This window comes from Emys orbicularis, chromosome 3, assembly GCF_028017835.1.
Source record: "Emys orbicularis isolate rEmyOrb1 chromosome 3, rEmyOrb1.hap1, whole genome shotgun sequence".
NCBI classification, from domain to species: domain Eukaryota; kingdom Metazoa; phylum Chordata; order Testudines; family Emydidae; genus Emys; species Emys orbicularis.
In genome coordinates, this window is record NC_088685.1 from 135,370,544 (window position 1) to 135,398,357 (window position 27,814).

At 42.9% G+C, this 27,814-nt stretch overlaps 1 protein-coding gene across 1 annotated transcript in view; it reads left to right on the forward strand.

The window, feature by feature from the left end:
- The first annotated feature begins 3,146 nt into the window (after nucleotides 1–3,146).
- The window catches only part of LOC135876262 (uncharacterized), a 69,253-nt gene continuing 44,585 nt past the window's right edge, over nucleotides 3,147–27,814 (forward strand). Inside the window, 2 exon segments of the mRNA XM_065401457.1 lie at nucleotides 3,147–3,440; nucleotides 3,849–4,021. Of these exon segments, the coding sequence (XP_065257529.1) occupies nucleotides 3,147–3,440; nucleotides 3,849–4,021 (467 nt within the window).

Here is a 27,814-nt window from a genome sequence, read left to right on the forward strand (position 1 = left end):
ACCTGAGGGAGGAAGAAATTTGAACTCTGATCTGCCACCTCTCAGGTGAGTGCCCTAACCACTGGTTATGGGATATTCTGAAGTTGATTCTCTGTCTCTCCTGTCAAAGCTGTTCCACTGTGGATAAATAATGAAAGAATCATTAAGTCAGAGAGTACGTCTACACTACCCGCCGGATCAACAGTGGAACAGCTTCGACAGGAGAGACAGAGAATCAACATCAGAATATCCCATAACCAGTGGTTAGTGCACTCACCTGAGAGGTGGCAGATCAGAGTTCAAAGAAATAAATGAAACTTTCCTGGAAATACTCTTCAATCTTCTCCTGAATGTTTCTAGGACGGCTGCCTTATTTCTTCTTCCTTGGTAGGACAATTTCCCATGCCACTCTGTGATGAAAAGGGTCCAGAGAAGAGCAACAAGAATGATTAAAGGTCTTGAGAACATGACCTATGAAGGAAGGCTGAAAGAATTGGGTTTGTTTAGTTTGGAAAAGAGAAGACTGAGAGGGGACATGATAGCAGTTTTCAGGTATCTAAAAGTGTGTCATAAGGAGGAGGGAGAAAACTTGTTCACCTTAGCCTCTAAGGATAGAACAAGAAGCAATGGGCTTAAACTGCAGCAAGGGAGGTCTAGGTTGGACATTAGGAAAAAGTTCCTAACTGTCAGGGTGGTTAAACACTGGAATAAATTGCCTAGGGAGGTTGTGGAATCTCCATCTCTGGAGATATTTAAGAGTAGGTTAGATAAATGTCTATCAGGGATGGTCTAGACAGTATTTGGTCCTGCCATGCGGGCAGGGGACTGGACTCGATGACCTCTCGAGGTCCCTTCCAGTCCTAGAATCTATGAATCTATGAATTCAGATGGCACCATTGCAGTAAACAGGCTAATGGAATGGAATACAGATCTGAGCACCTTCGGTATGCCAGTAACAGCAGTGTTCTCTGTACCTTTATGACCCTCAGGATTGAGATATCAGCTACCACCTTCACCGCCTGTTGAAAATAGTGCCAATATTCAGTGCCATTGCCCTATATTCATATCCATGGAATAGGGGCCAACATTTTATTACTGAAAATCCTTCCCCACCCCTCCTACTTCCAGGAGCTAGAGAGCAGTGCTGTCCTGAGGCACTGCAAAACTGAAGCATCAGTAAGTATTTCTTATTAAAAGTGTTTATGAGAACAAAGGACAGGAGTGTTGAATCTATTTTTCCCTTTCCGTTGTGACTGTAAATCTAATGGTACGTCTGTTTTTATCAGCAACTGCTGGTGTGGTGGCCCTGAGGGATGCCCCCCTCCACTCCTGCGGAACACCTGACCATGAGGAGGAAGATGAAGACGAGGGAATACATGTTCAATGATATCCTGCAAGCCAATGCTGCATCTGACCATGAACAAAGATTGGAGGGCCACTATGACTGACAGCATGGAGAACAACAGAGGACAGGAGAAAGGCCCAAGAGTCCCAGAAGGACAAAGAGAGGGAAATGCACCAAGATATAATGTGTTGTCTTCTTTGGCAGCAAACCCAAATGCTGCAGACCCTGGTTGATTTATAGGTCCAAAAATCCCAGACTCCCCACCCTTTGCAATCTTTGGAGATCTCCACAGTCAACCGTCCATACAACCCCCAACATACCACATGGCATCAACGCTCTCATCCTCACCCTTACTGCTGCATGCTGGGGAACAGCAAAGAAAACCACAGCTTCACATACACTGATATGTGAGAACCATGGCTGGTATATTTGTAGCCACAACGGACTACATTTGTGCACTAAAATGAATAGAAAGGTTTGCTGCCCTTCCAACTTTAAAGTTCAACACCATTAATTTATGTTAAAAATTTGTATTGCATTGCCTGTGGTTTTTTTCCAGTTTTTCTGCACTGTTTTTCCTTACTCAGAGTTCAAATTTGAGAGAATCAAATTATCTTCATTAGTTCACAATATATATTGCAGAATGCATAGCAGTAGTCAAAGTAAATAGTAATTGTAAATGTACAGCAAGCACCACATAATTCATAGCTTCTGAAAAACACCCAGTCATATTGAAAAATGCATAGCAAGCACTTCACAATTCTTCTGCTGGAGCTGCGGGGGGGATTGAAAGGGCTCGGGGCTCCCCGCAGCCACGGGAGCTCCGGGCCTTTTGAATCCCCTCCCCAGCCTGGCTGCCAGGCTGGGGCCGGGATTTAAAGGGCCCAGAGCTCCTGCCGCTGCGGGGAGCCCCGAGCCCTTTAAATCCCGGCCCCAGCCCAGACACCGGAGCTGCGGGCGGGATTCAAAGGGCTCTGGGCTGCATGCTGCGGCGGGGAGCTCTGAGCCCTTTAAATCCTGGCCCAAGCCCGGCCGCCGGAGCTGCGGGCGGGATTCAAAGGGCTCTGGGCTCCCCACAGCGGAAGCTGGTGCGGTCCGGCACGGTGTACTGGCTCTTGCCGGTATGCCGGACCGGCTTACTTTCACCTCTGCAGCTAACAGCCATTCCACCTGTGCCCTCCACTATGGCAGCAGCTTTCCTTCCTACCCCTCCACCCCCAATATCATGAAGGACACAATAGGCAGGTAGAACCATTGGAATATTTTTCTCACTGAAACCCAATCTAGTGAATGAATACTACACCAGCACCCCTTCAGTCATTTTGCATCTGCTGAGCTGGTAGTTAAATCTTTCCTTGGTATTGTCAAGATGGCCAGTGTAGAGCTTCATGAGCCAGGAGTTGGCTGGATCCTGCAGAATTACTACTGGCATTTCAATATCACCAATGGTAACCTACCTGTTGGGAAAAAAGGTCCCCGCATATTCCCAAAAGTCACAGTCCTGCGTAGCAGAATGCAATTAATGGCCCTACACACCTGCATGACAATGGCCCTGTGATGGGACATCCACCCCACATTGGGAGAGAAGGCGTTAATAGAGCCCAGGGGGGAGGCTGCATGGGGAGAAGCCAATAGGAGAGGGGCTGCAAGGAACAGCCAATCAAGGCCCAGCAGGTCCATATAAAAGGAAGTTGCAGGGCAGAGTAGTTCAGGAGGGCTGATAAAGCTATAAGCACCTTTGACTGAGCAGTGACTGGATCTTGGGACTGAGCAGCTGAATGCCCTGAGCTGAGGGCAAAGAAGGTGCTGGAGCCATGGGGAAATGGCCCAGGAAAATAGAGCAGCATTAACCGAGGTTACAGAGGAGCAGCAGGAGGCTGCTATTTACAGGGTCCCTGGGTTGGAGCCCAGAGTAGTGGGCGGGCCTGGGTCCCCCCCACTCGCCACTGGTGAAGTGGCAGGACTGTTGGTGACAGAGATCCTCCCCCCGGAACAGGGAAAAACAGATGACAATCTAGTTGGAGGGCTGAATCGAGAAGAGGACACTGCGGTTCTGGGAGCTGAGAGAGGAGCCGTAGGTGGGCGCAGAGAGAGTGCCAGTGTGAAGACCGTGGATGTAGGTGTCTGCCTCAAGCTAATCCCCACCATGACCAGAAGGAGGAGCCAGTCAGGCGATGAGGGCTGCACCCCGTGACTGGCCCTCATTGTGGATTTTCCAACTCCAAAACGATTTTCCACTGATGGTGTCAACCCAGTGTTGCAAGGTTACAGAGTGCAATCACCACTCATTTCTCCAATGTTAATGCAGCTCTCATTCTCCTGTCTCTGCACCAGAGGGCTGGGAGGAGCTTGGCACACGGATACAGGAATGAGGCCTTTTGCATCTGAAAGTTCTGCAGCTCATCATCCCAAACCTGCATTACAATGTGATCCCACCAGTAAGTACTCGTTTCCTGGTCCCAGAAGCAGCTGCTCTGCTAACACCAGCAACAACCTTGAATTCTTTTTATGTTCTGTCCCACAGCAAACTGTCCTCCGAGTAACTGTCATGTCCCCTGCTGTTGCTGTGCTTCCTGAAAATCTGCAAATACAGGAGACTTGTATGTCCTATATTTGCAATGTGTGCAAGAATAGTGCAGAGCCCTGTGGACTCCATGCTTCTGAAAGAGATGGCAGAGACAGAAAAGTGATATACAGGTTTGTGGGGTTTTGGTGTTTTGTTTTTTTAAAGGCACAAAAAGTATAGGACATGGATGGCATAATAAGGTGGAGAATGTTGGATGCTGGGAACTTGACCACTAGCTCCCAGAGATCCCCAGGCAAGACATTTCTACCCCACTCCACATTGTGAAAATTTCCCAAGAGACACTGCGCCGGATAGCGGCACGTGCACACTGGGATACTTGCCCAAGGTGCCCCGCACTTTGCATTGACACAAGCACTCCTGAGTGTGTGCAGTATCAATGCAAGCAGAAAAGCATGTATATGCACAAGCGACATACTTTGGCAGCTGTATGCCAAATTTAACTTGCACTGACCAAAGTTTGTAGCATAGACGTGGTCTCAATATTTGACAATGAACCTTCCTGGCCGCAGTGGATTGGAAGGCTGAGCTTAGTGAAAAACACCAACAGGGAACATTTTGGTCACAAACACTAGCAGGTAATGCTATTCCATTCCACATGAGTTCCAGGAAGAGCATTGACTGCTTCAGGTACAGTACTTAACAAATCGACACCATGCTTGACTAAAAGCCTCCCCCATTTTCTCCCAATGTTTGAGTGAGTGTTGGGAGAGGATATCTGTCTGATGGCCCCCCTCTCCTCCGTTTCCCTCCACACAAGTCCCAGAGGATAAACAATAGATCACTCCTTCTGGATGTGGGAATAGGGGATATAGATGAAGGAGGAGAACTCCCCAGAGCGTCCTCTGAGAAGTCTGCCTCTCACAGCTGGGGATGGAGTTATAATCAGACAGTTGTTTGTGGACTGCCAGTACAAAGAAAATAGAAAAAAGTCTGCAAAGAGAAAAGGAGAGATCTTAACAGTTTAGCAATGAAAACTTAATTGTACCAGATCAGAGAATTTTCCCATTCTACTTGTAGCTATAAAAGTAGAGGCACTATACTACTTATCTACATGCTTGCCCCTACCAGATTCACTGAGCACCTACACAACCCAATACAATGCAATAAAGACAAAGACCCTCAAAGGACATTCTTAAACAGTTAGGGTTGATAGGTTGCTATGGTTGATAAAAAGCTAACAAATGGCAACTGTACCCTAATAAAGGGCCTAAGATCCCCCACCCCTACCTCCCAAAGGTTTGTTCCTGTAGATAGTAGCAAAAACTGAAGGCAGATTATAGGTTGAACTGGCATGCTATGAAGAATTATTCAAGTTGCAGCCTTGCCCATCACCATATGTTATGGAGAAGATCACAAGAGTAAGAAAGCTTGTGGAGACCGAACATCCTTTATGGTATGCAGGTTTTACATATACATATAAATCTTTTGAGGTTTGAGATTATCTTTGTTGCTACATTTGAAATAGTTACCGTCGCAATTTCAGACCATATCTTTCCGATACTTGTGACCGATTTTGCTTTATATGTTGATTTCACATTTTGTGAAAGATTCAGTGAAACTGAACCTAAACAAGTTTTTTTTTTTTAAGTAAGAAGTTTAGCAATAAATACCTGAAATTAGCAAAATAATTGCCCAGAACTCAAAAAATTTGGAAAAAGTTTGTTTTGGAAATTACAAGTGAAACATTGACACAAATAACTGATTAGATACCAAATTACAACAGCTAGCAAAAGCTATAAAAAGGAGGGACAACAACAAAACAAGACAGTTGGGATCATCATAGCATTTGTGATATTACAAATTTGGGTTTGAATGTGACAGATTCATTCCAGGAAGATGACATCTCAACTGATGGCAGTCTGAGTGACCAAACAAACCCCTCGCAAATGAAAAAACGTCAAGACTTTATGGGTCACCCACAGAATTGTGCAAGTCACTGACAGATAGTGCCCATATGAAAGAACATTCAATAGAATCCTGAAATTAGATTGACTTCTTCAATTTCTTTCTCAATACTTGTATTATCCTGTGTAAAAGTGTGTAGGTCACCACTGGAAAGAATCAATTATTGATTCACTGCATTATGCAACAGTGATAAGAAGAATAAGACAATTTACCTATAAAAATTTAATATGATGCAGAAACTCATTAAAATAAATAGAGTTGATTTCCTCCAGGGCAGGAATGGCATTGATAATATATGATGACTGGCTAATGTTCTCCACTATTCAAAGTTAAACCTTATAGTATGCTTAAATGCAGAAGAGATTTTCAGCCAGGTTGAGTGGAAGTACTTCTGAAACACTACTTGGAATGGGCTTTAGCAAGATCTTGTACAGATGCCCTAAATGTTAGAAAACTAAACAGAGCCTGCAGATAATGTCTGAAAAGAAAGAAGTGTCAGGGTACCCATGCTTTGCCTTATTTAATATTTTAGTTGAACCCATTAGTATGCCTGATCCAGCCATTCCCTCCCTGAAATACATGGAGCATCTAGTGTAAGGTACAGAGCCTCTCATCTCTAGATACCCAAAATCACATTTAGTTTTTTCTTTTAGATGCCACAAAACCCATTCCAGATTCTACCACACAACACACACTTAGAGTACGTCTACACTACCCGCCGTATCGGCGTATCGGCGGGAGCGATTGATCCAGCAGGGATCGATTTATCACGTCTAGTCTAGACGCGATAAATCAACCCCCCAAGCGCTCCCCCGTCGACTCCTGTACTCCACCACCATGAGAGGCGCAGGCGGAGTCGACGGGGGAGCGGCAGCAGTCAACTCACCGCAGCGAAGACACCGCAGTAAGTAGGTCTAAGTATGCCGACTTCAGCTACATTATTCATGTAGCTGAAGTTGCGTAACTTAGATTGATCCCTCCCTAGTGTAGACCAGGCCTTACTGTAAAGCTGTAGAAGAATCTAACAGTCATGAGCATGACATCACACCCCAAAACTAAGACATTTTTGTAGTCTTAAGACATTGACATACACCTTATAATACCATCCAGAAATTGCCCAGAAACCCACTTAATGTTTGATTTCCCCCCTCAAATAAAAGCTAAATTGAAATCTTTCCTTGCCACTCACACCAAGCAATTTCTCTCCCCCTTCTACAGTCCCCAGACTCCACCAACTTCTCTCCCCTTCCCTCCCCATACTGCTAGCAGCATGATAGTGTTTTTCTTACTCCTGATCCATTCCACTGTCTAGTGCTCTGTTCATTCTGGCCAATACAGCATGATCATGTAGAGCAAGTAAAAGGCAGGAGTGACACATGCAAAGTGCAAGCAGAATTGGGAGGAGGTGGGGGGAAGGGACATTCTATTTACAGCCTTATCTAAACTAGCAGGGGTGGTACTCCCTCATCCCTCCCCCATCTAGATAGCTCAATCAAGCTAGCTTGTCTCAGTTGAAAACCCTACTTAACAGTTAAAATGTTCAGCTAGATTTTAGCAGCTTGAGTTAAGATGGTAGCTCAATTGATGGGGAAGGGGGAAGTGCCTTTTTTCTTAGAGACAAAGCTGGGGAGCTAGGGTTGCCAACTTTCTAATTGCACAAAACTGAACACCCTCGCCCCGCCCCCCCTCACCCACTTTCACTGGGCTGAGGCATGGGGTTGAGATGCGGGAGGGCTCCAGCTGGGGTTCCAGGGTGGGGCCAGAAATGAGAGGTTCAGAGTGTGGGAGGGAGCTTCGGGCTGGGGCAGGGGGTTGGGGTGCAGGCTCCGGGAGGGAGTTTGGGTGTGGGAGGGGATTCTGATCTGGAGCATGGGGTTTGGGCTCCGGCCGGGCAGGCCTAACCTCAGGCGGCTCCCGGTCGATGGCGCAGCTCCCTGCCTGCCATGGCTCCGTACTGCTCCTGGAAGCAGCTGCCATGTCCAGCCCCTAGGCAGAAGCACAGCAGGCGCCGTCTCCCGGTTCCTGGCCAATAGGAGCTGTGGGGGCAGCACACGGACCTTCCCTGATCACGCCTGTGCCTAGGGGCTGCAGGGACATGCTGGTCACTTCCAGGAGCTGCGTGGAGCCAGGGCAGATAGGGAGCCTGCCTTAGCCCCGCTGACCGGACTTTTAATGGCCCGGTCAATGCGTCTGACCGGAGCCACCAGAGTCCCTCTTTGACCAGGTGTTCCAGTCGAAAACCAGACACCTGGCAACCCTATGGGGAGCGAGGCCTGGAGGAATGAAGGCTTGAAACACATAACCCAACTAAAAATAATAAGCAGACCACCATATTTGTTCAATAATTACAGTCGGGGCAACAGTCTTGAGCAGGTGAGACTTAGAGTATATGTTGGTGTGACTGAGTTTTTGATAATTGAGAGAGGAGGACCCACCATAAAGGATATTAGAGACAGAGAACTTAGAAGAGTGAAATAATTTAAATACTGAGGATCACTGGTTGCAAACAATGATGCCCTCCTGAGCGATGCCCAGCATCATATCAAAGATGTTTGGTACAAATGGCAGGAGCTGACCCCAATTCACTGTGATAAAAAGATGCCAATAAAGTTAGAGTGTATAAAACTGTAATTATACCCATCCTAAAATACAGGACAGACTTTGCCAGCCACAAGAAAAGAAATTAGTATGATTTCCACTATGAAAATAAAGCTATTGAGATGGTCAAATTGTTGGATGCTCCATGATAGAAAATGAAATGAGGTTGTAAGGGGCCTAAAGCAGGTTGCCCCAAATGAAGAAAAGTTGAGGGAGACTAGGCTATGTTAGTGTGGACATGCCCAGCAGAGACGGCAAAAATTATATGGGTAGGATGGCCCTTGCAATGATCATGGATGGAAGACAAGTGGAGAGGTCAAAGATTCAGTACATGGACTGGATATTAGCGGATCTTAGAGAGGCCAATTTTCACAACAGCAAGGCGTACAATCATGATTTTTGTAAGGAGGCTATAAAAGTTGACAACCCTTAATAGGGTTTAAAGAAAGATTACGAAAAAAAAGAAGCTGGTTTATTATTTAGAAGAAAACAGACAATATTCTGTGAACCTTGTGTCCTTTTGATATCCGCTTTCTTCTCACATGTGCAACTATAGCTTTTTAGTAAGCATTTCCTCTGCAATCATGCTGTTTTTAAATTCACACATTGAGTAGTGTTTAATTTTCCCCCCAATTCAGAATTTGCTTTTTGAAATGAACAGTTTGAGTTGACTGACGTGTATTCGAGTGAAAATCCACTAAAAGTCATCATTGTGCCAATAATTTTATTTTTTGAAAAATATTTTTTCTTGTAATTGAGTTAGCACAGTAGAGACTTTCAGAAGTACTTCATCCATGGCTGTGCCATTTAACTTTCCATTATAAAAAAGTAAATTAGGAATCAAACATCTAGGTTTAGCAGCTTTTTTTAATAACATAAAAACAAAGTTAAGTGACAGAGTCAGATAAACTCCCAATTAAAGGCAAAGTAGTCTCCCTCTTCTCTAATCACCACGACAGATTCAAGGGGTGGGAGGAAGCAGCCTGCTATAATCCCTGGGCGTTTTGACTCACTTTGGATGTAATAGCCAAAATGCAGGAATGAAAGGTTGACTGTAACCTTAAGGATGAGAATGTAAATTTAGGAGTCAGGAATATTCAAAAGTGAAGTTTTCCAAAGAAACATTAACTCTTCCCTATAATCCTATTGCACATCCAGCAGAACCTCACCTCACTCACACCAATAACTGGGAACTGCATGTTACTGATGTGAAGCTTAAAACTAGAAGGCTTAAAAGGAAAGTAGGCTCTCTGCTTCCCCTGTAGGTGAAAAGGGAAACTAGGTTTGTCATCTTAATTTACATAAATTATAATTCTCCTGCAATGCATTTCAGTATAGTGTTTTGTTGTACTGTTAAGAGTTAAAATATCATTTCCAAAAATAAAACATAAGTAAATGTTTTTATGAAAAGAGGAGACACTGAAAGGTATAACCTGGGTAAAGCGGGTCACCTTGAGCTAACAGATAGACTTTGTTGGGTTGGGAATTCAAATTTGACAAGAAGTCTCACGAAGTTCTGTTGAATAAAGCAAGAGGTCTGTCCAAAGGTCCTGCTTTGCTGTTCACCACCAAGTAATTCTGAACCCCATATGGAGCTTACTCTGAGGAACTGGACAAATGGTGGTGGTGAGGAAAGGTGGACAGAAAGTGGTGGTGGACAGGTCACCAGCAATAAACAAAAATTCACGGAAGCCCGTGACCCTGTCCCTGACTTTCACTAAAAATATCCCTGACAAAATGGGTAGGGAGAAGGGTTCAGTACCCACTGCTCCTGGAGCTCTGAGGCCCCCCGCTGCCACAACTGTGAGTGGGAGCTCAGGGGTTCCCTTGCTGCCCCTGAGCAGCTGTGGGGGAGAGGGGTGCCGCCCACCGTAGCTGGGAGCTCCAGGGTCCCCTGCCTGCCTGTGGCAGCTGGGAGCTGCAGGGTTCCCCCACTGGGGCAGGGCTGGGAGCTGCAGGCAGCTGGGAGCTCCTGGGACCCCTGCTGCCCGGCAGCAACCAGCTTTGGGGTGGCCTGCCGCCAGCAGCGACTGAGAGCTGCAGGGCCCCGCTGGCTGACAGCTCCAGCCCTGGGCAGAAAATATCACGGAGGTCGCTCAAAGTAGGGTGACCAGATGTCCCGATTTTATAGGGACGGTCCCAATATTTGGGGCTTTGTCTTATATAGGTGCCTATTACCCCCCACTCCTGTCCCGATAGTTCACCCTTGCTGTCTGGTCACCCTAGCTGGAAGTCATGGATTCCGTGACCTCTGACACATAATCCTAGCCTGAATTATTAGTGGTTGCCTGAGCCTCACATTAAACATCTAGTATGTGCATGTTGGCTCATATAGCTTCCCTAAAACTTCAACAAGATACCATCACCCTTAAAAGGCCACTGGTTGGAGGTCTACAATGGATGAAAATAACCCGCTACACACAAGGCTGACAATGGTTCCAATAGGTGCAATAAGCAATGCACATTTCCCCACATGAAGATCTGCACACTTCCAGAAGAAAAGACACACCTGATGTTCCTGTTGACTTGCCATGACCGACTTTGTGACATCCTGTTGCAAAGGTTCTTCATGCATTCATGTCCAGTGCCAATCTCAGATGAACGACCTCACAGAGCGGCAGCTGCTATGGCCTCACAGAGTGGTGGGCTGATGAACTTCAGAAGTCCTAACTTACAGCCACCTTTTTGCAACCTGTGATGCAGATCCTGGACTAGGCTTAACAGGTTGCTAAACTGAGTGGCAAGAGAGGCTTTCACAATGCAAAAATTTGGCTTAGCCCAATCTTCACAGTGTGACTGCAGGACTGCGATGGAGATGATCAAACATATGGTGGAGGAGTACACAATTAGAAGAGTGGAAATTGGACTGCAACACTTGCTACTCTCAATGTTGCAGCAGTTAGATGACAGAACAATCTAGATATTACTCCTGGGGGGATTCTGTGGGACTGCGCACCCGCAGAAAACAGCCCCCGCCCCGCAGATTTCCTGCTTTTCCCGGCAGAAAATGGCAGACCCCCCCCCACACCAAGCCCCATCTCCCCACACCCAGATCCCCCCTGCTGAGCCCAACCACCATCATCTGGATCCCCTGCAGAGTCCCATTGCCCCTTCACCCGGAACCGCCCCCCCCCACACACACAAGCGCCCCTGTGCATCCAGATCTCCCACTGAGCTGCCTGCACCCAGATTGCCCCACACAGAAACCTCTCACCCCACACCTGGATCCCCCACACACACTAAGCCACTCCACACTTGGATCCTGCTGGGCTGGCACAGAGGGGCAGGGCTCCGGGGTGTTTCTGGGAAAGACCCTGCCCTTGCACTGTGTTAGGGTCAGGTGCAGCCTCACTGCCGAGTCCCTGTACCGGGGGGAAGAGGGGACTTCAGGGTGATCTCCCACCTCAATGCAGCCAGTGGCCTGTGCTCCCCACTGCCAGAACCACATTTATTTATTGACAAACAAACTTTGCAGAATTTTGCAGAATTTTAAAATATTGTGCACACAATTTTTAATTTTCTGGCGCAAAATTCCCTCAGGAGTAAGATATGGACTTGTGACACATATGAAAGAAGGGTACAGCCAAATCCATCCACAGAGAGAAATAGTTTTATAAAAGGATAAAATAAATTCAGATGAACACGTCTATAGTATTCAGTACAATAACAACCTCTAAACAGAAAGGAATTTGATTACCTTTACATGTCTACTTAACAATTACTTACTCCACCTTCAAAGCAAAACAAAAATGGGGGAGGGGGGAAAGAGAAGATAACCAGATCGCTCAGGAAACTCGTTCTCTGTCAGACAAAAGGTATTGTATAGTACAAGGCACCACAATGCTAGTCAAGGAGAGGTAGCAATTTTCACCTCTAGATTATCTGTTTGAATCCAGCCCTGGTCCATGACTGAAAGTTACACTTTTGGCTTGTATGCAGTATGTTTTATCATCATTTTCCCCAGAGGATAAGCATCCACATCACAACTAGTTTAAATAAAAAAAGATGCAATGAGTATATAGCACTAAATTCCATCTTAGGCAAGATGGAAAAGATGTCAACACTACATTGACAGACAAAAATATTCATTTCAAGTAAGGATACAAAGTAAAAACATACTACAGCTGGATATCAACTGAAATTCCTGTTTGATTCAATTATCAAATCCACAAATTGTAAGATTTGGTATAGCAACTGCCACAAGCAAGAGTAAATCTAATTTCATGAGATTTACACTTTCAGCAACACAAATGTAAAGCCTCAGGACTATCTATAAACACATAAAAATAATCAGTGTTTTCAAGCAAGATGGGACATTTTTAAATTAGTGTTTTAGGCAAAGCTACAATTTCTCCAGAATTTTATTTTGTTTGTTTATTTTTGGTGGGGGATAATATGGTTATGCACAAGGTGCAAAGATGTAAATTTTATAATCTATAATTGTTTCAACAAGAAAAATGTTGTTTTCATCAGATTATCAACCTGTAAAAGCCAAAAAAAAACTAACCCATCTTGAAACTTTAATGATGTGACAGGAAAGTCTTCTGGATACCTGCAATGTAGTTTTAGTGAAATTTGTTTGTGTGTTTTTTTAAATACACCACTTCAACTGAATTTAAAAAAATGTGACCATGACCATATATGCAAGTGCTACTTAAGGGCTTTCCTGGTGAGCAAGATATGACATAATATGAAGGACAGTATGAATTAGTCTACATGTTCTCAGATTCTGGTTGATAGCAATCAGTGAAGCACTTGGTGGTGGTCCATGGAGAAATGGCTGGTTACATGGATGTGGTTTCCCTGCCTTGTTTCCTGTTGCTAAATTGCATATAAAAGACAGCTAAAGTACGTTTAATTCTTTTCTGATATTTTTCCACATAAGCAATTGCTGTAATGGTCACCAGAATGTTATGGCAACTGCACAGTTGTTAGTGGGAGAGAAAGTGGTCGGTCCATGAGAACCTCTATTAAATTGAGGTTCACACAATAAAAAGTTTGACAACTTCTGACCTTCCCGCATACTTAATGTAGTGAAATTAGTAAGCTGGAATACTGACATTGTTGAGTACAGTCACAGAGGAAAGAAAAAAGGAAGAAGAGGTGAGAAGCATTATCATGGGTCTGGTTTTCAAAGATGAGTGGACACAACTATTTATGGAAATACTCTGTTTTCAACTTTTCACACACAGCCATGGTATTTTCACATGCACTTGGCAAATTAGTTGCCTCACTGGTCATTTGTGCATGCAAATATTTAATTTGCATAAACCCACCCTTGAAAGGATCTTTTGTGCTTGCTGATTTTGTAAATACTGTACTATACGAGAAAAAAGAAAAGAAGGTAGCAGCAAAATGCCAAATAAAAAGATACAAGAACATAGAAACTGCAGTACATATCTGCTACAAATCGCTAGGATGGAAGGAAAGCATGAATGAAAAAACTGCTGGACTATTAAGGAGTTTGAAATGATCGGATATTGATCTCATGGAGAATTTTAGCTACCTGAATGCCAGTTGGCTGGCAAATATAGTTAAACACAGATCAAAGTGATTCCTAAATGAAGATAGAGGACAACTTTATGATCCACCAAAATCAATAAAAGCATTGCTATCAAATCCTCTTTGTCTTCCTGTAAAATAAATACTATTTTACTCAAACTCATTCTATACCTTCTCACACAAATTTCTCACCCCCATAATCATACTCACAAATTCATATGAAATTAAAACAATCATCTTAACTGTACTTGTTTGGCACTGTACATATTATGACCACATACAGAGAACTACCTTTCTGGTAATTTTAGTTTCATGTAAGTAACTAACTGGTATAAACAGGCATTATGCATTTGGTATAGAACAGAATACAAATTCTTAAAAAACGTAAAGCATCTAATTTCCAACTGGCAACACTATCATTAGTGAATAGCTTATGATTGAACATTTACTGCATAATATATTTGTGTGGATGACATAACTAAATACATCGAGCAGGAATACCTAGTGTTTTCACTCTAGCTCTCCAATGTCAGATTAAGCAAATTGACACAATCCAGACCTTAAATCAATTCTTGCCTTCCCTTAACCCATCCCACAAATGCCACACTGTCAAACTTCAAACATTTTGCTTTGGGTTTCAGAATGGAAGAGATCAGAGTAATAATGACAATACCACTGAGAAAATAGGACTTGGATTTGTAAATACAATGGGTTGTTTTGCATTAGTCTAATGAACAAAATTATTCTCACACTGGGTGTGAATTCATCATCAATTAGAATTTTTACATGACAAACCCAGACCATCCTGCTCAATCCAAATCACAGCTGGCAATCCTCACAGCACCAATGTGGCAAAGCAGCCACTCACTCTTTTAAACAGTTCCCTCCATTGATATAGAAAAACAGTCAGGACAATAATAAGCTGTTGTCCTGACAACCTCACAAAGCAAAGACTAGGTTTACTTTACTCCAGCAGAACAGCAAGGATAACCTCTTCACCTTAAGCTGCTCCTAATTCTTCAAGAACAGCTAGCCATTACAATAAGCAAAAACAAGTATAACAAAATATGCATACGTATTTAATCTTCACTATGGAGTCATGCTAATATTTCAATGAGATTTTGAGCATAAAATTAAGAGCATTTAAAATAGTTGCTTCCAGTGTTAAGAATTGAGAAGATACCTGGGGGTGTGGGTATTGTTTGCTTCAGGTGACTTATAAAACGAACCAATAGTTCATGCTGAACTAGAAGCTACAAATAAATTCAACCGGGGGGAGGGAGGGAAGAAGAGACAGGAGCAGAAGGGAATAAATAGCTTTCAGAGCTCAGAAACAAAAAAAAAGTAATTGAAATCTTCTTTCACAGAGCTCTCTCTGCAGATTTAAAAAAAAAAAAAAAAAAAGACTGAATTTTTTAGTAATAGAATTTTGCCAGCTACTCTAAGCAGTGTGTTAATTGCAGCGTTCCCTTTTAATCCTTCTTCTGAGAGAAAAAAGATACCATAAATATTTAAACAAAGTGTACATTTAAACTATAAAAGCTGTATTCTGGCTTTGCTTCTCTTCTATTCTGCTACTCTGCTTTCATATCCTGTAACAATTGAGCTAGAGAGTTGACTATGCTGAACTTGAAATCCCATACGAACCAGATCCAGCATTAAGGAATTAGAGATGGGTCAGAGTTGGCCCCTCAACCTATTGCACGTAAAATCAAAGCTTGATCCCCCCCAAAAAATAAAAAGCTACCTATGAAACCATCTATAGAAGGGCTCAAGAACACCTATTAGGCTACACAAACATTTTTAATTTCATATAATATTGTTACTCCATCCCTCAAAGTGCATTCAAAGTAGATTTTGTTGCAATAATTATGCAATCTCAGCCATTACGTTTTATTAACAAAACAGATATCAATTCTGTAACTTTAAACACAGACCCTGTCTAGTTTAAAGTAAAGATCAATAAAGTGAACATAGATTGGAAAAATGAAATATGAATTAAAATTTACACTTCATATCTTCCTAAGTGAACTTTAAGTACTCTAATGCATTCGTAACTTCTTTTCATGTAATTCAGAGCCATTATGAAAGATGGAGAGCCATCGGAGTCCACAGGCATTGCCCTGGTGAGAAACCCAGAATTTGAATGGGAAGCTAGAGGAGGGGATACTAAGATCTGTTCTGGAATCTGCACAGAGACTCCATTTTTCATATCAGTTTCTGCATACTAGGGGTGAAAACTTAACCCTGTCAGAGACGATAACAAAACTCCTATTGACTTTAATTGGGCCAGGATTTCAACGTAAGCGTCTGAAATTTGAAGAGCCTTCCTCTGACTGCTAAACAGTGAGAAAGATATTCTCAACCCCTCACCCATCTTGAGCCTCCCTGGTTACTGCTGGGGAGTAGCCTACCTCTCCTCAGCCTCTTTTCCTCAGAAACAGCCACACTGTCTTCCTACACTACTGCTCAGCTTTCTCGAGCAGGGGTAGGGTGTAGTTGCAATAATTTGTCAGTTTCACTGTGCCCACAGGATCCTCAATAACAGTAGCGAAGCAAATGCCTTGTTTTGTTTCAGGCAGCAGCTACTGCTCCTAAAACCTATGAACAGCACCAGTTACTGGATCTGTCTGTCTGCAGATTCAGGAAGACAAGAGAGCATCTGTTCACATTTATTGCAAGTTTGGAAAATTGTCTTTATAGTCAAAGTTTAGAAACTTTATTTTGAAATGGAACCTCTAATTATGTAGAAAATGATTATTTCACACACACTAGGGAAACTCACTACTCACGATCTCCAAGTGGATTTTCTAAATGCTGCTGTAATTATACTTGTAAATAAGTTAATGATCTGAACAGTAAGTTCTACATAGCTTCTAATAAGAATTTTAAACACAAAACTATAACATTAACATGACATCTTTTCTGCTATCAACTCAAAAACTAAGAGTCCCACTAAATTTAAGCTTCCCACTCTTCTCAACTCATTCAATTGTTCCTAGATATGGCTGAAAATCTGGTCATTGCTCTACAGATAGAAGTATCACGGGATAAAGTCTCCAGTCTTCACCAATTTGCTTTTGTTGTATATGTCTGAACTTTAGCATCACTGTAATAAAGTGAACTGAACGTTAATAATCTTAAAAGAGAGAGAGAGAGAGAGAGAGAGAGAGAGAGAGAGAGAGAGAGAGAGAGAGAGAGACTTGTACTTCATTCAGGTTCAAAAGTTTCTTGAAAATCCAAATTACGTACTTCACTATCAAAATAACCATTATGCATCAGGGCTATCTGATTTTTTTTTTTTTTGCCAGATACACTCTTAATGCATCTTTTGTTAGAGAAAATAGCATTTTAATATAAAAAAATCCTTTCCAAGTAACAAACAATTATTGTATTAATCAGAGCTCAAAACTAAAAAGTATACTCATTCATTCATCATATAAACAGACTGAGTTAGCAAAGAGCCTTTCTCTGATGTCTCCCACAAAACACAGGTGAAATAAATGGACTGGAGAAAGAACAAGCATCACTAAACTCAACTGCCCAGCCTGCTCAGATTACAAGAAGAGATTCCCCTCAAAAATGGCCATTTTTAAAATTTATTTAGCTTTTACTTTTTTTAAGATTGCAAAAATGAATGGTTTTCAGAAGTGAAATACAAATTAAACTATATGACATACTAGAAGTACAATACTGCATCCTAAACAATAAAAATAGCAATCATCTACCTTTTAGTTCACTGATTCACAATCCAATTTGTCCAATCACCTGTCACGTCTGGTCATAAAACATAACATAAAAAGTATAGAATTTTAAACTGCAAAGCAAACCACACTGATACAGAGCAGCAGTCTTCAAAACAAGGTTTCATTTCTAGCTGACAATATTGCTACTGTTGGGAAGCTTGAATGACTAATGTGAGAAACTAGATAAGCAGAAGCCCCACCCTCTTTCCATAGTCACTATATCGATAGTGTGCATCTTGTATTTTTACATTGATTACACGGCAGCTCTCACTCATTGTTACAACACTCCATTCACTCATCTGTAAGAGACATGAAGCTACATCCTATTCTCCAACAACACAAGACAATCAAAATCCCAGTCTGAGCAAATGAAAATTATTTACTTACTGCCTGCAGGACAAACTGCTGATCTGCACTTAAAAATCCTGGGTGCAATGAGTGACTGATGTGTCCAATGTAAAGCTGAAAATGAAAACTGGCTTCCTGCCTCAGTTCACTTGTAAATGTCAAACAGCAAAAGAGATTTATGATTTTGCCTGTTTTGACCACATCTTTGCTTAATTCCTCTTCTAGCTCTCCTTATTCACAATTGTGAATCATACTGCACACTGATAGTAATTAATGGCTACCCAAAAAAATGAGTGTCATATTTGTGTCAGACAATCAACACTGAAATTCAGGTTCTCCTTGGACAGAAGCCTTTAAGAATGTCCTTGCTTGAGCAGATGTTAATGCCAGTAATGTAGGCTTCAGCTTTTGGTTTAGTCTAGATTTCATGTCAGAGTTTTAATATAAACGTTTTTTACTGATCAAAAATGTCATTAGTTAAGTGGTCCTGTACCCTGACACACAGGTATTCCTTGATGCTTTATGACCTGTCAAATCAACCTACTGGATGTGCAAAAACCAAGACAATGGATTCAGAGACCTCTCTGTGCTCATGCTTTATATGAACATTACATAAATTATAAATCAACTGTTGTGGAGTCTCAGTAATGTTAAATGTCCAAAATGCATTACAACCCTTAATGATTTAAACATTTTTTGCATAAATAAAAAAACATTTCAAAGTGGTTTTAAAATTCAAATCTTCCAGAGATACTATTATAATAAGCAATATGTGGCCCAATGCTGCATTCCACTGAACACTATAGGAGTTTTGGACATAAAATACAGGATTGGGGCCATGATTATTCCTAAACCCAGCAAACTCTGATGTACTGTGCTACTAAACTCAGGGTTGAAGTGTACCATGGCATCTCTAAAAGCATCTGCAGAATTTAGGAGAGGTTTGCTGTTTTCCCCACGAATGTTAGTACAACACAGTCCTAAAATAAGTAAATAAAGAAAGACTATCAAACTATCAGAGGAAATGATAACTTAGAATGGGTTGTTTGTAAATAAAAAACAACCTGCTTCATTATAATGAACCCCATACTTGGACTTCTCAAACTTCCAAATCAATCTAAATAGCTATCTGCTATAAAAATACCCTAAATATTTTTCTGAACATCTGATTTTGTCTTAGAACTAAAAGATTTACTTTAAATGTTAGTAATAATGTGCATGTAGAATGACTTCTGTCAACAGTCAGATACTGATCAAAACAATAAATTGTAAATGAGTAAACTTTAAATTCTGTTTAGGTCTAATCAGTGCATAACTGATTGTGAAGGCATCTTAGAATTTGTAGAAAAACAGAGATACATAAATTAGGCAGCAGACAGAACCGTTCCCTGTTTTCTGATATAAGAAAGCCACCTAGTGTTAGCATTTAGAAATGAAAATTGCACACAAAAGACTCAAGAAAAGAATTCACATGAGCAATTCTTATCAACTTTGCAAGGGTCTTCAGCATCATTAGCAACAAAAATAAAGTTTTAGCCACAAGAAGAAAGGCTGAGTTATAACATTCTAAGTACCAATGTTTTGAAGTTATCCTACAACAAATATTAATAGCTTACTGATCCACTTAGTATGTTAATACACACATCTGATAATAGTCAACTTTAGAGCCGTCTTTTGTCAAGATTAGGCTAAAGCTAGCTGCATACTAATATTGACTAATACCTCCGAAGCAAAAGGCTATGTTATCATACAGTAACTGCAACATTAAAATAAGTAAACACAAAGTAGCTCTCTCCTGTGTTTCAGGGAATGAACCAGACCGATACTTTAACATAAAAAAAAGTTTGAAAATGGATCACGGGGTACACATCAGAGAGTACTGTATAATAGAAATAAGAAAGAGAGTAAAAGATAGTTTTTGAAAAAAAATATAGGGTCCTCGATATAAAATAAACAAACATCAAATGGTCTGTGAAATCGGACCAGTTCAATCTGTGAAAGTGTGTGTATCCCTCTGCTAATCCTAAATCTACACTGGTGTCTCTTCCATGATCGCTCCCTAAAAATAACCCACAGATGCCCTATAACAATAAACTTTTTTAAAGCTGCTTTTCAAGACCAACACAGCTTGACAGACCTGTTTAAAAAAAAAAATCAGCGCCTCGAGGCGACCGACCCCCCATGGAAATGATTTACGCAGCTCTTTTTAAAAGCCTGGTGCAGCAGCGGCACGCCAGGTGTAGCGCCGAGAAGGGGGTGCCCCATTGCGCCGCGGGGGTGGGGGGCTCGGGGAGATTCCCCCCACCCCGCCTCCTCCGGGGAGTCTGTCCACGGACCCCCCGCGGCAGGCACCACGGCTGCTCTGGGGCTGGCGAGACGGCGACTCACATCCCCGCCCTCCCCAGACTGGGGTGTCCCCTGCAGACCCCCCCCCCCGAGCCTGGGCTCGCTCCCATCCCTCCAAACCCCCCCCCCCGAACCCGGGGCTCCCCCTTCACTCCACCCCGCAAAGTGACCCCCCCTTCCAAGCCCGCTTCGCTCGCCCGCCCCCCAGGAGACCCGCCGCACCCCCGGACACGGCTCCTTACCTGGTACGCGCCGCCAGCCGAGCGCTGCTGCGGGATCCCCGCCCCCGAGCCGTGTCCCCCGCCCGGCTCCCCGGGACGCTCCGGGCTGGGCAGGGGCGGCCGGGGCTGCGGAGCGACTCGCTCTCTCGCGCCCGCTGCCCGGCGTAGTTGCCGGCGCTGGGTCTCGAGTCCGTCTCTCAGCTGCCGCCGGACGGGGAAGGGAGGGGGAGCGAGACTCCCGCCCTCCCGCACGCACCCCGCCCCTGGCCACGCCTCCCTACCCTCCCATTGGCTCCACCGGCTCAAGCCCACCCCTTGGAAGAATCTTAACTCTCGATTGGGGACTCGCCCTGTCTCTCAAGGAGCAATGCCACGCCCACGCCGTCTGGAGGCCCCGCTCCCTGCGGGTGGGTGGGTGATAGTTTGCTGTTTACCCTCCGGCTCCTGGGCTCCGCGTTCTGGAACGTCCTGGGGGGAACGTGTGGGGCTCGCGCTGCGCGGGGAGCAGCGGCTGCAAGAGCAGGTGGTGCTGCACCGCGGGGGGGGGGGGGGGGGTGCATAGGGCCCGGACCGCTGTGTGATGGGCGCGGGCTGCACCTCCTGCTCCCAAAGAAAACTTCGGAAAAACTCCTTATCCGCATCAGACAATGAGGGATCGGGCCCTCCTCTCGCACTAACTAAGCTAGAAGCCAGGCTGCGCCCTTCGCAGCAAGGCTGTACACATTCACGTCAACAGTCAGTAATCATTGTCTTCGTTTTCAAGACCCTGGACAACTCCGCCCAGACCCACACATCTCTGATCTCATTCATTGCTGGGTTTTGTCCGTTTCGCCTCAGTGCCCACTCCATGTCCTCCCTCTCCTATTTCTGTGCCTTAAGCACAGCGCAACCTTCCAAACTCTGCGCTAGACCCCCACCCGCCCCTCGTTCAAATCCTTCCTAAAATCTCTTTTCTTCTTGGAGCCCCACAGGAACTGAATTAGTAGCCATTTTAAAGTATACAATCATTATTAATAAACATTCATAACACACATGCAAGTGAGAAGTACACGAGATCCCACTGAGCTAGGATGGTGTAGCACTTCAAGGCTCTCTTTTTGCATTGTCCAGCTTTGTTATTTTTCCACAGTTACTGTTATTCTTATATATAGTTTGATAGGATTGTTTTGAAATCAGTAAATATACTTATAATAAATAAATACACACTAAATTATTTCTTCTGAATTACCCTCTGTATTGTGCCTTCTGTATGCCACTCTTTTAAATAGTAAACTGGGGCAGAGAATGTCTTCATCCTGTCTATGACAGCAATGAACATACTGTCTTTACTTAACAAATAAGCCACAACTATTTATCCAAATTTCCCCTGCCTCCACAAACTTCAGGGTGTTGTAATAAGTGTTGCAAACATCTGGTTTTGGCTTTGAAAAAGTCATCAGTCTGTCTCCATTTGTATTAAGGCCAGTTCTGATAGGGGGCCCACCTCACCAAGGCGAGGTTGCAGAATAAATGTTAATTTTCATGCCCTCATCCTGACAGTTGAAATAGTGTTTCCTTGTCCACTACTCCAAATTATGAAGAGGACTGCAACATACTTTAAAATGAAAGCCCACTCCTATGTAAGCCTATAGAAATAAACCTATGGTACTGCTTTTTTCCTATTGTTATGTAACTTTCTGGTTGTACCAGTTTGCTCAGCTCTTGTGAATAGGCAGCATATTGACATTTACAAGAATTGTGCTGTCTTGTAAATTTCACTTTACTGCCTATTCTTTCTATAGAAACAGAGCAGAAAGACACAGTGGAGAGGAAATGCCATATGGATGCCCAGGATCCAAAACACACATGCTAGATAAAATGCTAGATCAAATTTTAGATGCTCACTTTAACTGTTCCTTTTATATACATTTTAAATCAGAAACATACACTACCCTCTATAGAATTCAGAGACTCCATATTTACCTACAGAAGAAACCATTATATATCATGATTTACTCCAAGGTGCAGATAAACATATCTATTATTTAATATTTGGATTAATTTTAAATGTTATTTTTAACCAAAATGACTCTTAGACGATAGCTGATTTGTGCATTAAGGCAAGGGGACAGGCACCGTTTTGGTGCCATGAAACTTCAGAGAGAAATACAGCCAGTAAAACAAGGTATTTCTCCATAATGAGCATTTGATAAATATTCTTGGTGGAAAGTTAATTCCTCTAAAACCCGGGCTAGTTCAGGAAAACTCACCTCAAGAGAAAGAGTCTGAACCCAGAGAATACAGTTAGGTTTAAGTGTACGATAAAGCATATATTATAAAGCCTGGCTTTTGCTATTATTTCTTATTCTTATTATTTCTTCTTATTGCCCGGTCTCTTTATTGTAGCGCTCTCGCTGCTTGTTCCTCTAAATCTTTCTCAGGAAACCAGGTGCCTCTCCTCTTAGAGTTCAAGCTTCTTGCTACAGCTATTCAGTTTTTTCACATTCTGACTCTTGCTGTCTCTCTACTTCTCTGCATCTGATGAGAAGTTCTCTCACCAAAAGGGTTGCTCCCCACTCCCCAGTCCTTCCTAGAATCCTTCAATAAGCAGATCCCCAATGCTCTTCTTAATTATTCCTCCCCTTTTTCTCTTTTCTCTTCTTCCCCTCCCCACCCCAAAAATCACAGGTTATGCCTGTTGGTCCTGCTGGCTGAGGGTTGAAAGCTTCTCTCTACATGATTGTCCCTGAGTTGACAAGTGTATGTTCGTATTAAGTGATGCAAAAAACTCTTGGTCAAATTCTATTCTCAGTTACATCCAGGCAACCCTGTAACTGACAGCAGAATTTGACCAAGAATTACCAGTCTGGGAACAAGAGAGTAAAAGTCTTGTGTATCTTTAACAATTATACGCCTTATTCAGGAATGTGCTTTTACTACTAATCACCACTAGGTGTCCTCTATCATTTACACAGTTACACAGCTGCGGCCTCAAAAGACACAATACTAACTTCTAGCAGGCTCTCTACAGGACTAATTCAGTCTTACTTGCATTCAGTCAAATGAGTAACAAGTTACTATTGTCGCATTTCTGCTGCCTATCACATCTCAATATGGCTAAACTGTTCTTTTACAAACTTGACTTTACATGTGAAATATTTTTGATCTGATATATTGATACACTGACATAGCGTAACAAATAGCACTATTGCATCTTGCACGCTGAAAACACTTGGCATCTGCTTGTTGATTGTTTAAGATTTATATAATAAAGTGCTCTTGATGCAGATCGAGTTTCTCCACCATATGTACTCTTTCACCTATCTTGACAAAGGAAAAAAATGCCAAGGAAAACTGACTGAAAGGTCTAGATGTACTGTACGTTTCGGGGCACCTTTGTATCATCCACAGACATGCTAATAAATCCCTGTAAGGATATTCTTTATGCCTCTACAGAGATCCCATTAACTCCTTCCTGCACTTAGGGTGAAATTCACCCCTCTGCAGAGAGCCAGTGCAAGGCCCACACACCACTTAACACTTACTTAATAAGGTTTAAATTGGACTTGTGAGGTACATAGACCTCGTGTTGGTGCTCCGCACTGGGGTGAATTTCACCTTTAACGAACAGCCCTGATAATGCAACGCACGTGGTTAAAAAATATATTTGTCATTTGAGTTAATGAAGTGAGTGTGCTACATTAGCAGGCATACAACACACAATATGCTTAGACTGAATTCCTAAAATTATATATTACCTATAACTTGACAAGACCCAATAAGCTGCTGTTGTCATACAGACATGTGTGATGCCAGAACAGTCTGAAGTCATGCTCTGATCATTATTTATTTATTTTTAGGCAGTGTAGTTCTCTTCCAGTGTCACTCCATTTGCTTGCAAGACTACCATCTGTGCACTCTCAGGGACATGACAGGAGAGAAACAAAGAAAAGGAGACGGAATACAGGTACAGAGAGGTAAACAGGAGCTTTTGCATTAAGCAAGGTTGGTTCAGGTATCTGGAATGCAGGAAGAATAGGAAGAGGATGAATCCCTTGTCCTAGCAAAACTAAAACAGAAATTGAAAATGTAATGAAAAAGGGATGGAAAGATGGGAGGATGTTGAATTTCCTTTGACATTCAAATACCTCCAGATTGTATCAATTTTTCTAGAATTTTCTGGTGGAGGGCACCCCTTCTCCTATATATTTGAGATTTAAAACCTACAGCAAATCAACTTTATCGCCACTGTATCTTTTCTTCAAATGTCCATTCCTTATTTAAATTCAAATCAGTTGCAATGCTGTCTAACCCAAACTACCCACATTTGGAGTTGGATTTCAGAAACTGCTAACACATAGGTTCAAAAATCTCATACAGGTCGGTTGTTTCCATTGACTTAATTGGTAAATGGACTTCTCAGTTCATGTATCTAGAAATAGATCTGTTGGCATGCCAGGCAAAAGGAGGAGTGGCTGGAGGCCGTGCAGTGAGGCATGTTTGGCTGACATGAGTGTGTGAACAGGGTAAATGAAGAAAGGATTTGTTTGTTTCCTTGATCCTGAGATCCTCCCTAGAATCCAGGTGAAGCAGGGGTAAGTAAATAAGTACTGACTGCAAGATCAGACAGTTTATACAGAGAGTCATATCATTCGCAAATATTTTCTCTGATATTGTTCAGTATTTTCTTAAATACTCACCCAGGATGAAATTCACACAGGTGCAGAGGTCTCACACAAGGCCTAGACCCTTCCAAGGGGTTGTGTAGGGGAAAGCTGTGGGCAGAGTGAGTTTGCAAAATGGCTTCCACACCTCCTTTGCACCATAGGGCTCCAGCATAGCATGATGCAAAGTCAACAGGAGGGTAGATCAGGAAAAGGAGCCAAAGAATCCATTATTCTATAGAACCAGTGACCCTAAGATCCCACAAAACAGTTTGCATCCACTATTCCAGCCCTTAAGAGTGGTAACTTACCTCACATTGGGACTGAGGAGTGGATTTTACTCACTCAAACCCCATGCATTTCAACAATATGAAGACCTTTTATTTGAGCCATGTGGGGGAAACCAATTTCCCATAATCCATAAAATGTCTATTTTACACATTGCTATTAAAATACAAAAACAATTTACCACAATGCTAATATTACATCCCAGTGGCTTTCCTAAACCACAACTTACTAAGTGTAACAAACTTTGCTCTACATCCCCTGAAACGGACTTGGAAAGCCCAGCTGTAGGAAAACAGTATTTGTTTTCATTAGTGATATCCTTCAAATGAACCTCATATTAACTGAAGGGACATACAATGTTTCATCTCATTTCCCTTAGTTTACTTACTATTGCCTCCCTTTTCTGTGGTTTACCAGCAGGAAACCACTAGAGGGGACATATCCAGATAAGACTAGACAACATACAATTATCATCTTTACTCTAACCAAGCTGACATTCTCCAGTCGTTCTGTGAAACTCTGAAATGAGAATCACAGCTGTTCCAGCTTCAATTCACGTGGGGAAGAAAGCAATCTTGTTTAATTCCACACCCAACCACCAGTTATGTTCCTTGTGACAACGTGCAACACAATAAAAATTGGGTTTCTTCACTGATGAGCAATTCAGACAATACGTTGGATTCACCCCAGTTTATGCTGATCAAAACCAGGGCCCAGAGCTCCTGGCAGTGGAAAGATCTTCAGGGGAGAAATTATGGACCTGCAAGGCAGCTGCAACCTCCCCTCTGCTTGAGGGCCCTGTGGATGCCAGCAGAGCATGAAACATGGACTGTGATAGCAAGGAAGGGGATGTGACTGGATCAGCAGGGATATGCCGTGATTCAGCACTTCTCCACTGCAGCCTATACCAGCAGGTTTCCTATGGGGCCCCCACTGCACACTAAAGCTATCCTCTCCTGGCATAAACCTTGAAGGAGGCAGCAGAAGCAGCACGAAACACCTTCTGTTCTCACCAGGGTGAATGCCTGAAGAGCACAGCTGATCTAACTGTAACGTGGATATACAGTGCTACCAAATCAGAATTCTCCACACACTTAACTCTGCTGCTAGTGTTGAAAACCCATTTTGCATTCACTTTGCACCACTCTGGATGACTATACAAGGTGCAAGTCCATGGAAAATCAGGCCCTCATGTATTTAAAATTTACAGTCATGTTAGATGACATGTCATTTTTCATGTGAATAGGGGTGTAGATGTCCATATCCTGGCCAAATTCGAACACAGGAAAATTACACCCAAACTTGCCCAAAATCCTCTATTGCATCAACTGGATTCAATGTTCTTCTGCTGTTCCTACTACGATCCATTGTGCAGTATTAGTGTGCAACACTGTGGCTGCATTTCAGTAGTTATTGAAATGATACCTCTAATCCCTTACCTACCTCACAGAGAGAGAGAGAGAGAGAGAGAGAAGCTTAATTGACAGGCCCAATTCTTTGCATGAGTTAGGCTGGCAGAAACTTGGCTATGGGCAGTGGCAGACATTTCAGCCTGAGAGGGAATCATAGCAGTGCAAGCCAACTACAACACCCTGGTCTGTTGGGGGACCTGGAGGGAGCTGGCATTGTCCAGAAAATGGATGAGGTCAGCCATGGAGAGGATAAGCCCAGGGCATCCAGGAGATGGACTGACTCAGCACATCTCCCTGACAACCGCTGCTGGCAGGGCTCTTACTGAATTCCAGACAGAACATAAAGTTGCTTCCACCCCAATCCCCACCTCTCCTAGCATAGAATTCCATGAGGCAGCTGCAGTTGTACTATCCTATCCCCTTCCTTTGGGGGAATCCCTTTTGGGTGCAGCTGTACCCATGTAAGGAGGGGAGTGCAAGTGGTACCCCAATGAATCTGTGGACTGAATTGAGCCCAGTGTTTTTTTAATGCTTTGACATTGTAGATTGAAAGATGCTATAGAAGAGTTAAATGTGTAGTTATTATTATTACTATTACCATAGCCCATAGGCACTCCAGTAAAGGACCAGAACCCCACTGTGCTAGGCACTGCACAAAGAACAAAAAGATGTTCTCTGTCCCCAAAGAGTTTATAATCTAAGTATATGGCAAGAGACAACAGGTGGATACAGACAGACAGGGAAGCACAAGGGAACAATGAAGCAATAATGGTCACATGACAGGCAGTGTTTCAGCACATCAGCAGCCTAACCATTCTCAAGTTTTTTGTAGGCATCATAGCAAATGAGAATTTTAAGGAGGCATTGGAGGGAGGATAATGTTTACAGGGAACT